General features: G+C 52.9%; 1 protein-coding gene across 3 annotated transcripts in view; it reads right to left on the bottom strand.

Annotated features, from left to right (window-relative positions):
• Positions 1-12,189, bottom strand: part of LOC119153780 (dynamin binding protein) — a 35,584-nt gene that overhangs the window by 3,099 nt on the left and 20,296 nt on the right. For 2 of the 3 annotated variants that reach the window (XM_037400632.1, XM_037400631.1), the window contains 9 exons: positions 6,110-6,294; positions 5,392-5,491; positions 4,710-4,857; positions 4,165-4,182; positions 3,279-3,478; positions 1,487-1,617; positions 1,138-1,242; positions 815-943; positions 16-348 (listed from right to left, as the gene is read on the bottom strand). In XM_037400632.1, coding sequence (XP_037256529.1) covers positions 16-348; positions 815-943; positions 1,138-1,242; positions 1,487-1,617; positions 3,279-3,478; positions 4,165-4,182; positions 4,710-4,857; positions 5,392-5,491; positions 6,110-6,294 — 1,349 coding nt within the window. The remainder of the gene's footprint in view (positions 1-15; positions 349-814; positions 944-1,137; positions 1,243-1,486; positions 1,618-3,278; positions 3,479-4,164; positions 4,183-4,709; positions 4,858-5,391; positions 5,492-6,109; positions 6,295-12,189) is intronic. The other variant, XM_037400633.1, reaches the window with a different exon arrangement.

Genomic DNA, 12,189 nt, shown 5'->3' with positions numbered 1-12,189 from the left:
GCTCCAGGAACCCACCGACAACAGGGGTCTCAGCTCCTCCAAGGCCAGGCGCACAAAGTCACAGTGTGCCTCAGCATAGCCCCGCACGCAGCTGGCAAACAGCTCCTTGGCGAAGCGCAGGAACTTGGGCAGCTCGTCCAGCAGCTGGGCGTTGAGGGCCTCATAGTTGTTGCGGGCTGACTGCAGCTCCTCCAGCGTTCGCTTGTCCTTCAGCTTCTCCGCTCGCTCCGTGCAGTTGTGGAAGTCAAGGAGCTTGTCAAAGCGTTTCTGCACCAGCTTGTGGGGCCCCGCAAACATGCTCAGCAGCTGGTTCAGGGGTGAGCTCACCAGCCGCTCTGTCCGCTCTTTCTGGTGGGCAGAGATGCAGAGACCAGGTGAGTCAAGGTGCGCTCTCTCACTGTGCAGTGAACAGAGCAGCTCACCCTCCAGCACAAAACCTCCTCAGGGCACACGGGGTCCATCTTCCTGATGGCACCCACCAGAGCTCCACAGTCCTTCCAACAGGAACTATTCTACAATCTTACATAAATATGCCAGTGTGGGCAACTCTATGGGAAGTACCTGAACCACTCACGTAATGAGCTGTAACATTTCAGTTAGGGCTGAAAAAATGTGTAACAGGCACACTCAATATACATCACAAACCCACAGGCATCAAAGCTCTCAGGAGGGAAGAGCCAAACAGGAGCACTCACACCTCTTCCACACTGTGTTAATTCTCCCTGCAGCCTCCCAGGGGCTGCCCATCTGCAGCCGGCCCCCAGGGAGGCCCCAGAAGGGTGCCCCCAGCACACTAGAACACAGCCTCACTCACAAAGTCGGAGAAGAGCTGGTCGCTGATGAGCCGATTCACTTTCTGGAACTGGTCCAAGTCCCCACTGCCCTTCTCTGTGCACAGGTCCCACATGCTCACTGCTGCCAGGGCCTTCATGCAAGCTGACTCCTGCACCAGGGACACACAGTCAGCACAGCCATGCTTGCTGCCCAGGAGAAAAGGCCTCCCAGGGCAGCCCAGACTCTCAGAGACCACCCCAGTCGCAGGGCTGAGGGCAGGAGCACTGGCCACACACCATGCAGGCAGGAGGGGCAGTGCACAGCAAGCCCCGTGGGTTGGGCATCACACCCAGACTGACTCACCCGGACGTGCTGCAGGTAGAGGGAAAGGTCCCGGATGAAGGACTTGATCAGCCGCTCCTGCATTCGGAAATTTTTCTCTGTCTCTTCAAAGGCTTCATCCTTCAGCTGTGAGAGAAAACATCTCAAGGGAGGCAATGCAGGACTCCAGCACCCCGCAGAGTGCAAGATGTGGGGCCTCCTGCTCACAAGCCAGACAGCAGAGATGGGTGGTTCAGACCCTAAGCTCACTCTGCCTTGCTGGCCAGGATCAGAGTCACTCATCGGGGAAGTAGCAGGTGTAGGGGGACAGCAGATACCACCACAGAAGCACTGCAGGGTGTAAGTGCACTTGGCAGTTGATGTAAATTACCTGGGGTGCAAAGCCTGTGAGATGCTTGAGGTGGCTGCTCACACGGTTGGACTTCTTGATGATAGAGTGGAAGTTGAGCTTGGAGATCTTCTCCATAAGGCTATCCTCATCCCCTTTGCGGTACTTTAGTACTAAAGAGATTGATGTAGAAATCAGAACCCTTGTCAGCACAACACCCATGTCTTCCAGTGCCTCATCAACAATTGCCTTGCTGGCTCTCCCCTTCCCTAAGCCTTTACAGTGCCAGGTACCCCACATATCATCACAGAATCATGGAATGGGTTGGGTTGGGAGGGACACTAAAGGTCATCTAGTTCCAACCCCGCTGCCATGGGCAGGAACATCTTCCACTAGACCAGGTTGCTCAAAGCCCCATCCAACCTGGTCTTGAACACCTTCAGGGATGGGGCATCCACAGCTTCTCTAGGCAACCTGTTCCAGCGCCTCACCACCCTCACAGTAAAGCATTTCATCCTTGCATCTAATCTAAATCTACCCTCTTCCAGTTTAAAGCCATTATCTCTTGTCCTATCACTACATGCCCATGTAAAATATCGTATCATACCATACATCATCTTGAAATCCAGCACTGTGCCACCTGTATTACCCTTTTTGGCTCCTGATATGCCCTACAGTTTGTAGAACCACCACTCAAATTCTTAAATAGGATTATGCATAGTGTTAATGTAAGATGACATAGGAGATGGTGTACAATAACCACTGTACACACAGAAGGTATTTATTTTGCTTCTTTAGCAAACATAAGCAAGCTTTACAGGCAGCATATGTCCTCTCAGCTTCAGTGGAGCTATGTGGAAAGAGTAAAGTGTTAGACTTGTGTAAGTCAAGAGCTTCAAAGGGAAAACAGGAAGGGTGGCTGGCAGGTCAAAGGAAATAGTTTTCTCCCTCTGTTCAGTTCAAGGAGGCTGCACTTGGATACCATGTTCAGTTTTGGTGCCCCCAGGTCAAGAGAGATATGGGGGAGTCAGGTGGGCTCAGCCTGGGAGAAGGCAGAGTGGGATCTGCTCACATCCAGCAGCCACTTGAATGGCAGCTACACAGATAATGAAGCTGAACTCTTCTGAGCAGTGCCAGGCAACACAAGGAGGGGCAATGGCCACATGTGGCAGCTTGGGAGCTTCAGGGTAGATCAGGGAGCACAACTTCACCGCTTCACCCTAAAGGTGGTGCAGCCCCGGCACAAGAAAGCAGAGGCTGTGAAAGCTCCATCCTTGGGGGTCAGTGAGAATCTGCTGGAGGGAGCGATGGCTGATCAGAGCCAGCGTTGGGGACAATCCTGCTCAAAGCAGGAGGAGGTTGGACCGCAGACCTCAGAGAGCTCTTGCTGCCAGCCCCTCTGTGATTCTGTCCTGTCTACAGACATTCCTTCAAATTTAAGTCTCCAAATATCAGTAACACAGAGACTGCCCTAGCAGATTAATTCCCTGCTTGTGTTGTTTAAAACTGCATTTTTAAACTTTAAATATATATTCTTTTGTCTTCTCATTATTTTTGTTTTCATTTAATAGTCATATGAACAGCAACTGCATACGTTACATATCCCTGTACCACAAGAAACAGCTGAAGTCAGATGTATGCTGCATTACTTTAAGTATTGTACTCATGCTCAGGTTTTTTAAATGCAACTCTTCCACTGCCCTTCTGTGAGTGCACAGACTTTGGGAGCAGATTCCTTCCACGACTGTGGTTGCCAGCCAAGGCTCAGGAGCCAGCAGACACCAATCTCAACACAGCCACTCCTGTCTCCCCCTAGTACTACCCAGCTACTCACCCAGGTCCTTCCGGCGCTTGTACTCATTGATGTTGACGTTGATTTCTTTGACTGCGAGGACAGCAGCTGTGAGTGGTGCCTTGTCAGGGTGAGCCTCAGGGGTGGCATTCAGCAGCTCCATCAGCAGCAGTGGGTACCTCATCACCCTTTGCACTGGCTTGATGAGGAAGGAGCCTAAGTTAATGTAGTTTGTGCAGCCCCTGGGAAGGTGGGACAAAGGAGATGCACCAGGTTTCAGTCCAGCTCTGCCACACAAATTCTGCCCCCTCGAACCAATGCCAACCAGACCCAGAACACCAATGCCTCTAAACCCACCATACTCCCTAAGTCACGCCACCCTCACCTCCAAACTCACGGCACTCCTGAACTCTCAGATGCTCTCACTCATAGGTGCTCCCAGATCAACCCCAGGTTTTCAGACCTCACTCACACCAAGTGACCCTTCCCAGTCAGGATCCTCTCCATTACCAGACCCACCGTGAAATCCCACATAGGTACAGTTACCACAGTTACCAGAACACAACTTGCTTCAGACTGTCCCACTATTCAACTGCCCAGATCTGTCCCCCAGTGCAGGACAGACCGACTGTGTTCAGGACCACAGTCAGTGCAGGGCCTTCCTGGCTCCTTGGGGCTGATGGCTCCCAAAACCTGTTTCCTGCCCAAGACGTCCCCTCACTTCATCATCTGTGCTGCCTGCCTGTGTAGCCCACCCATTGCTTCTGCTGTGATCATGCCCCAGACATCCCACTCCTCCCAGACGTGCCTCCACTAGGCACAGTTAGGGCCCCCCAGTGTGCACCTAGCCGGTGGTAGGAGGTTAGTTACAAGGGAGCAGCCAGGCTAAGACAGACAAGCAGGGGACTAAAAGGAAGGATGCACTTACCACTCACTGTACAGGCTCCTGCAGGCCCACAGAGTGCCAAAAAGCAAAGAAAAGCAATGGGTTAATGGGGTGGCAGGCGTGCAATCCTGCAGCCAGAGCCTTCTCCCTGTCCCACAGTGACGCTGCCAGGGCAGTGGGCAGCCCTGTCCCCCCAGAGCAGCAGCCAGTGTTGCTGGCTCCTGGGGCATTAACCTCCACAAGCTGGAGCTCTAGCAGTCACTGAGCCAGGCAAAGCGGCTCCTTCCTCACCAGCCATGGTGGGGTAGGGCTTAAGAAACAGGAGCCCTCAATCCAGGACGTGCCACCTTCTCTGTACCTTGGTGGCTTCTGCTCAGAGCTTTAGGGGGCCTACAGGTGTCCCAGCACCTGTGCATTGGGGCAGGGAGCTATCTGAACCCAGAGCCTGGTCAACTATGCAGTGACACAGCCAGCCTCCCTCTCTGTTACCACCTGAACTGTCCAAGCACTGCTAGTAGAGGGGCAGGGACGTTGGAGACTAACCCCCCTAGCCCAGCCTGTTGGCTGCCACAGCCAGAGGCTCCAACCTGAGACTATCCAGCAGGTCCAGGAGTAGTTTCTGCATCTTCTCATCCTTCTCATAGGTTTCCAGCAGTGCGATGGCCTCATCATGGTTCTGGCAATACACCCTGTAGACGCTCTCCAACTCTGCACGCTGTGCCAGGAACACTGGCCCTGCAGACAGCAGCAAGGCAGTATTTCAGTGACTCCTGGTCCCCAGCTGCCTCCAGCAACACCAGCACGTCTCATGGTGAGACACCCAGTATCCTCATTCCACACAGAAACTCAAGAAGACAGTGCTACTAGAGCACCCAGAATGTCTCCTGATCACCCACTAGTACAGACAGCTCAATTGATCCAGGTCTCCCAGGGGTGAGAAGTGGGGACACTGGCCACTGGAATCACACAGAGAGCAAAGGCACAGGTTGCCCAAGGCCTGAGTAGCAAAACCTGGCAGCGCAGAAGCAAGAAGTGGGGCTCGCGTTGGGGCAAGGGGCCACGGAGGGCCACAGGCACCATGCTTCTCAACATAGCAACTCATGGGGCAACACAGATCTCCTTGGCTTCTTCGCTGGATGAGTGGCAATGGGGACCAATGGGGAGGAAGCCCAACCCCAGTGATCCTCTCCCACCATTTACATTTTTCTGCCCCAACACTAGCAAAACCCATCCCAATCTACTGAGAAAAGCTAACAGCAGAATTCATACCGACGGCATCTGAAGCCTCCAAGGTGGACAGCAGCTGCTTGGAGAAGCTAATTACCATGTGGATGTTTCCAAAAAGACCCTCAAAGTCTATGTTCTGCATCTGGGGAACGGGAAGAGAGACGTCCTGGATGGGGGAACATGTCCCCGTCAGACCCAACAGCCCCCTCCTTGCCCTCCTGCAACCCATCAGTCCTCAGTTTCATAGCAGCCACCTGATGTGACCTCCTCCCATCACAGTGACTTCTGCACTCACTCCCTGATCCCCTAAGTGCACTGAAACTTGCAGTCCTTATGCATCCTTCCAGAGTGTCCTCTTTCCCAGCAATTTCATCCCTGCCTCTGTTCACCTGTCATTCTCCCTTTCCTCTCACCAACTCTGTCCCTATACCAAGACCCCGTATTTTCTTTCTCCTGACAATGAATTTAATCTACAAACCAAATGAAAAGGAACATTTCCTGCCCCAGAAAATAAATCTGTGCTACTTTCTGCCAGGTCTCTTGCTCTCAGCAACAGTGAACTCAGCAGGATCCCAAAACAGATGGGACTATTGCTATGAGTGCAGGGAGCAGTGAGAACCATCCTGCTCCCCTCAGCATAGCCGAGTTTCCTCCATGGGTTCCCATCCTGCTGCCTGGCTGCCTCTAAGAACAAAGTGCACTCAGTATCCTTACCCCATCCCATTAGTGCCACACCATAGTTTGTCCCCCCTGCTCCCACCTGCGCCTGCTGCAGGGGCACCATGATCCTCTCCACACACATCTCCAGGTCTCTGATATAGTCCCGCTCTGTCTGGAGCAGCTCCTCAATAACCTTGGATCTCTTCTCCAGCATCCTTTGCTCTGGGCTCTCAGTGGCAGCTGAGGATTCCAGTGATGGTGTCTGGGAGGACAGGAGAGTCATCTCTGCAAGACAGACAAGTAAGATGAGCATCCTCCGAGAGGAATGCAAGGACAGGAGACAAGTAGCACCTGAACTATGCCACACTCAAATCTACGAGACTGCCAAACATGACTGTTAGAGTGCAAGACCGTCCATCCAAGGACTTTTCCAGAGAGGCCATCCCTGGCACTCCCAGGCAGCCCCCACAGCTTGCCCCCGCAGCACCAGCAATGCTGCCATGTCCCTGGCGCCAGGACAGCGGGCACCAGGCAGCACTGCGCTGCCCCAGGCCCCGGCCCCAGATGACTGTGCGGGCCCCTCTCCCACCTCCGCTCCCCAGCTCTGCCGCTCCCGCAGGCGCCGTGGGGCCGCGCAGCCCCGCTCCCCTCCTCACCGCCCTCCCAGCCGGGCAATGGCGGCCGCCCCCTCCCCTCAGGCTGGGAACAGGGTCTCCGCTCTCCAGCCCCGGGGCATTTCCATCTGAATGGCCGAAGGCGGCCTCGGGCACCCACAATAGTGCTGCCGGCGGCAAAGCCCGGAGCTGGAGCCCTCGCTGGGCCCGGAAGGCCGGGGTGGGCACTCGGCGGCGCGGCCTGGCCGGATGCACCCCACGGGCGGCCACGCTGCCGGGGCGGGCGGCCCCGGGGCGGGGAGGCCCCGGGGCGGGGAGGCCCCCAGCACAGCCCCGGGGCCCGCTCCGTGCCTGGGCCGCCGCCCCGCCCGCAGCAGCCCCCACAGGCCGCCGGGGCGCGGAGCGGATGCCCGCGGCTCCCAGGGGTGCCGGCAGCCGGCCGCCCTCCTCCCCGGCCTGGGGCCCCGGCAGCGGCTTCTCTCCTGGTTTTCCGTCCCACCTGCGGCTCTCGGGCGGCCCAGCCCCCTCCCGGTTTCACCGAGACATTTTATCCCCCAGCAGACTCCTGGGCCCCAGCTACTTTCTATCCCACCTGACCGCTTTGGAAAGCGTGTGCCCCCCGGCCAAAGGCGCAGCACCGGCGCACCCCCGCTCACCCCCCAGCGCAGGCAGCACCCCCGCAGCAGCACTGCCCGGACCCCCGCGGCAGGCCCCGGGTACCGACCCAAGGCCGACGGCTGAGCGGACAAACGCCCGCCTGTTCCAGCCGTCTCCCACGGATCCCCGCTGCTCTCTCTCCACGGGATTTTATTAAGGGTTGCTGGCATGCTCCAGCTCAGGCATTTGTAAAAATATTTTTGCCGGACAGGCACTTCCAGATCCCCACCTCCCTCACCTCTCTGGTTACAGCCTCAGGCAACAGCCGCCCAGCCTGGGGGGGTCCCGGGGACACCCCGCAGGGCTCGGGACATACCCTGGTACCCCGGCACCCACCGAGCACAGCCCCCAGAGACCTCTGTGCTCCCAGGCAGGCCCTGCTCCGGCAGGCAGCCCCCAGCCCTGTGGGGCGATGGCCGGAACCAGCAGCAGCATGAAACATGGGATGGGAAAGTGCTGCCTCTGCACAAGCATCCTGCCTGCTGCCCTGCCAGGCTGGGGGTTTTGCACTGAAATGACCTAGGAAAGAAAAGAAACATGGCTGAGATGAGACAGCGACTCAGCCCATACCTAACCGAAACCACGCAGGCCTTCCCTGCTGCAGAGCAGCAGCAACAGACACCACCAGCACTGGCATCAAACAGCAACTTCTCGCAGCTACCTGGGCTGCAGATGAACTGCTGTGCCTCTTGCAGAAAGAACAACTTTGAAATCAGTCCCAGGCACCTCCCCAGCCACAGCAAATGGGAAACCCAGCTGAAACCCCACTCAGAAAACGTCCAGAGAAAATACCTGTCTCTCTAAGCTGTTGGCTGCTGCTCTGCCTTGAAATTGAGCCTGGGGAGAGCCAAAAGGGGCAGCTCCATGGAGGAAGATTTAGCAGCACAACCAGCACTACATTTAGCAAGCAATTCTTGAGAAAAGCAGGCTTCACCGATTCCTATCAGCAAGTATCCTTAAAACTACCCCCCAACAGAGCCAAACTGCATAAGCGAAAAGGGGAGGTTCAGCCAAGCCAATGGCTGTCTTGGCTCCCCACCAGGTAAGTCCCCAGTGATGAACTTTATCAACTCATATGCAACAGAAGCCCTTGAGGAGGGCCTGGGAGCAGCTGCTGGGTTTAACATTTGCTGTTTGCATTTCCACAGCATCTGCAAAGCCTCATTAGCAGACTGTGCCCTGCCGTGCAAGGCCCTCCACAAACATCCAACAGCGATATCCTTCCCAAGACACAGCGCTTGGAGCCTGAAGAGACAAGACACATGTACAGGAGGGACAAAGAAACACCAAGACAATTCAGTCAGCAGGTCTCTGCAGCTGAAAGAGTTCAGAAAGTAACAAGTCATTTTAAAGAAGGATACTTTTTTTTTAAGGAATGGCATTTGTTTTGTGGGAGAGCAAGCTCAAGTGGGAAGGCAACCTGGAAGAAGCAGGAAGGTGTTAATTTACAATGCAAACAGGCATGTGAAACCCAGAGGAGGTGGGTGGATGAGCTGACACTGAGGCACCGGGTGGCCTGAGAAAAATCTTGAAGACTCGCCAGAACAACAGCCAGAAATGACCCATGCAGCAGCGTTTGGGAAGACAAATGGAAAAGACTACATCTGCTTGGCCAAAGAATAGGATTTTGCATTTATCTCCAGGCAAAATGCCACCAGATGAAGCTTCGTACAGGACATCTTGGGGGTTTACCACCAAACAACCCTGCTGTTCTTCCAGCTTTTGCCATAGCTAAATTGCAGCCACATGATGTATCTGGCTCCAGCTCACCAAAATGTAGATGGGGATGCCCAGTGCTGCTGGCAAATGCAGCAGGTCCCCACGCTCCACCAAGCAAACCCCAGGCAAGTAAATCTAGGTCAGGCCCTTTCAGAAAGCGCCCTGCAGTGAGGATTTGACTGACACTCGTGAGACTGCCAGCTCTGTGACACCCTTCCTCTGCAAGTCTCAAATCCCTGCCTGTGGAAGGGAAATTAAAACCTTCCCTGCACAGGTTTTAAGCCCACAGTAGTCATCAGCTCAGCCTGCCTGACCTGGCATGATGTAGCCATCCGTTCTACACTCTTACACCGTATTGGTATTCACGTTATTTTGAAAACTCCTATAAATTAATTCTACTCTGGCCTTCTTGCTGTTTCTGAATATTTCAAGATTCTTTTAAAAACAAGGCTACACTGCAGCCAAGTCTCTTAGGACTCTTGCTGTTTATCACTAGTCCAGCATCCTCCTTCAGCGATGAACTCAAAAGTCATCCTGCCTCTTTCCAAACACTAGCAGTTCAAAAAATTCAAGTACTGAATTTGTTTTTAATATTTGGCTCTTCTATCTGACCAATATGTGTAATACTTAGGATTTGTTTCTGGCACCTTTAAAAACTCTCATTTTTTGTATTTCATACCATCTCTGTTGTTTGCCATCAATTTCTTTTTTCCTGTTTGTCACACATTCTTGCATCTCTAGTAGCAGTTTTCCCTAAATTAGGCTTATTAAGCATTTGACTAAACCCACCCATTTCACAGCTGTGGGTTTTGGTCATCTAGTAAATGCTTTTTAAACAGATCCCCATTTTACTTCACAGATTTTCTATGTAAATGTTACCTTTCAATCTGAGTCATCATGCCCATCAGCTTTGGAGGCACAAAGACACACACCACAGCTGGAATGGGCCCCACTAGCCTGCAGGAATGAGACTGGTATTTCTAATGAAGCCACCAAATTCCAAACCAGTGACAAATTTGTGTTTACCCATGACACAGATGCCAAACAGACATTCAGAAATACCCTTCCAAAAACAATGTTCTCAATCACCATTTTCAGAGACTCAATTCTCTTGTAGGTTGCGTGAGCTCTGCAATCTGCCTCTCTAAATTAAAACTTCTAATAACATCATTTTCTCTAGTCCCTTTAGCGAATTTGCAACAAGTCTTTGGCTCTCTGGAATGGTCTGATGGTCTGTGACAGCCTCCCAGGAGTGCCTGCTTTTGAGCTTTGCTAATTCCCCCACTGACACATGGGAGATTCAACACCAAGCTGTAACCCAGCCCCTGGCAGCGAGGTGTCAAGATGCAGCACACTCCCACTTCTGTCCTTCCTGTAGAGGCCATGATTTACTATCGCAATCACACGGCTCATTCTGCTTGTCTCAGAAATGCCACTGTCACCAACTTTCTTTCCATTAACCTGCTAATTCTTATTACCTACCCCCTAGTGGGAGCACACGCATGATTAGAGGTTTTCTCCCTGCCCCACTCTAGAAGCATAGTTGACCCATGAAGACCAGATCCAACAGGATGCATGTCCATCACACACGGGCTCGGGAGCTCACCCAAAGGGCTACATCGCCCGCCAACTCCTCGTCATCGGGGCTCACCTGCCAGCATCCCCTGCAGCACGACACGGCGCACCCTTGCAGGGCACCCAGGCTGCTAACACAATCTGGAGAGGGATGTGCTGCCCATCAGCACTGAGGACAACCCCTCGCACCAGCTCCCTAAGCATGAACCTCTGACGGGAGCTGCACCCAGCTGCAAGACATGCCCAGCCCCGGGTTCACAGCTCAGCAGAGTCAAGCAGTGACTCAGGACAAAACAAACCAGCTGCAAATATTTGAAGTATGTGGACGCCAGGAGGGGAGGAGCCACTGCCTACCAAGAGAGGAGAGGGGATGAAACTAGGGCAGGGAATAATTAATCTGAGGGAAAGGCTAAAACTCGCTGCCAGGAGCACGATCTGGCTCGGCTGAAAACTCTCACTCTGGACATTGGTAATAAGCCTGTAACAGAATACATCCACTGCTCCGAAAGCAACGGACTGAATATATTCAGTGTCTCATTGCTCCTTAGAAGGAAGCCGGGGGTGCAGAAGACAGGTGCAATGTTAAAAGAGGATTTCAGCCCACAGAAGTGAATTCAGCCTTGGCAGAGTCCTGAGACCACGCAGCAGGAGATAAATCCAGACAAACCATAAAAATGAGCTGAAAAGGAACAGAACAGGGACACTTCTCCAGGGCCACTGGAACTGCTTGATGTCTCAAAGATGTCTGGTGCAGAGCCTGCTTGGTGGGGATGTCCCTATGTCATACAGGATTACAACCATCAACCCAAACAGCCTGTGGTTGTCCAGCCCCACTGCATTCTGTGTGAACAGAGGATGGTCCCAAGCTACGATGCAGAAAAAAAGTGAAGTAATATGGTGGTGTACAAATGGCAAAAAGGCAAAATTAAACAATAAATATTCTGTTTCTTTCCTCTAAAAGGAAAAGACAAGACCTTGCTAACTGGTACCCTGAAAAGCTACTGCCAGTGGAGAACATCCATAAAAGAGGGCACTCCTAATCAGGTTCTCCAGGGACTGTATTTAGGCTTGATCCTACATAGTATTTCTGAAGTAAATGGAAAATCACTGCTGTCATGTAGAGAACTGAACATCAGTTCAACAGAATCACAACTAAAGATGAGGCATATGAGTCACTGAGTGACCCAGGGTATCCTAAATGAGATGGAGTTATCCAAACCAAGCAGGTTTATCGCAGACAAATTCATTAATGTATTAATGGGGACAAGAAATGCAGCCACACGCAGGACTATCCTGGGGAGTAATGTTTCTACTTGGTTGGCCAAAACTCAGCAGGAGTTCCTCAAGCGCTGCAAAGCCAGACTGGGGTCCTTGAACAAGGGCACAGGAGTGCAGCAAGGTAAACCTCTGTTCCAGCAAGTGCTGACACCCACCCAGAATGCTTCACGCAGCTCTGAAGTCCACTATTTTAGAAGCATCTGAACTGAAAAATGAGCGAGCATCAGAAGAATAAATACTGAAGGGTCTTCCTGTGAGACTTTGCCATGACTATTTTAAGACTCTATTCGATACAAAGAACTGAAGACTGAAAAATTACTTAATTACAGTACATGTC

The sequence above is a fragment of the Falco rusticolus genome, chromosome 9, assembly GCF_015220075.1.
Source record: "Falco rusticolus isolate bFalRus1 chromosome 9, bFalRus1.pri, whole genome shotgun sequence".
NCBI classification, from domain to species: Eukaryota; Metazoa; Chordata; class Aves; order Falconiformes; family Falconidae; genus Falco; species Falco rusticolus.
This window is presented reverse-complemented; position numbering and strand designations above follow the sequence as displayed.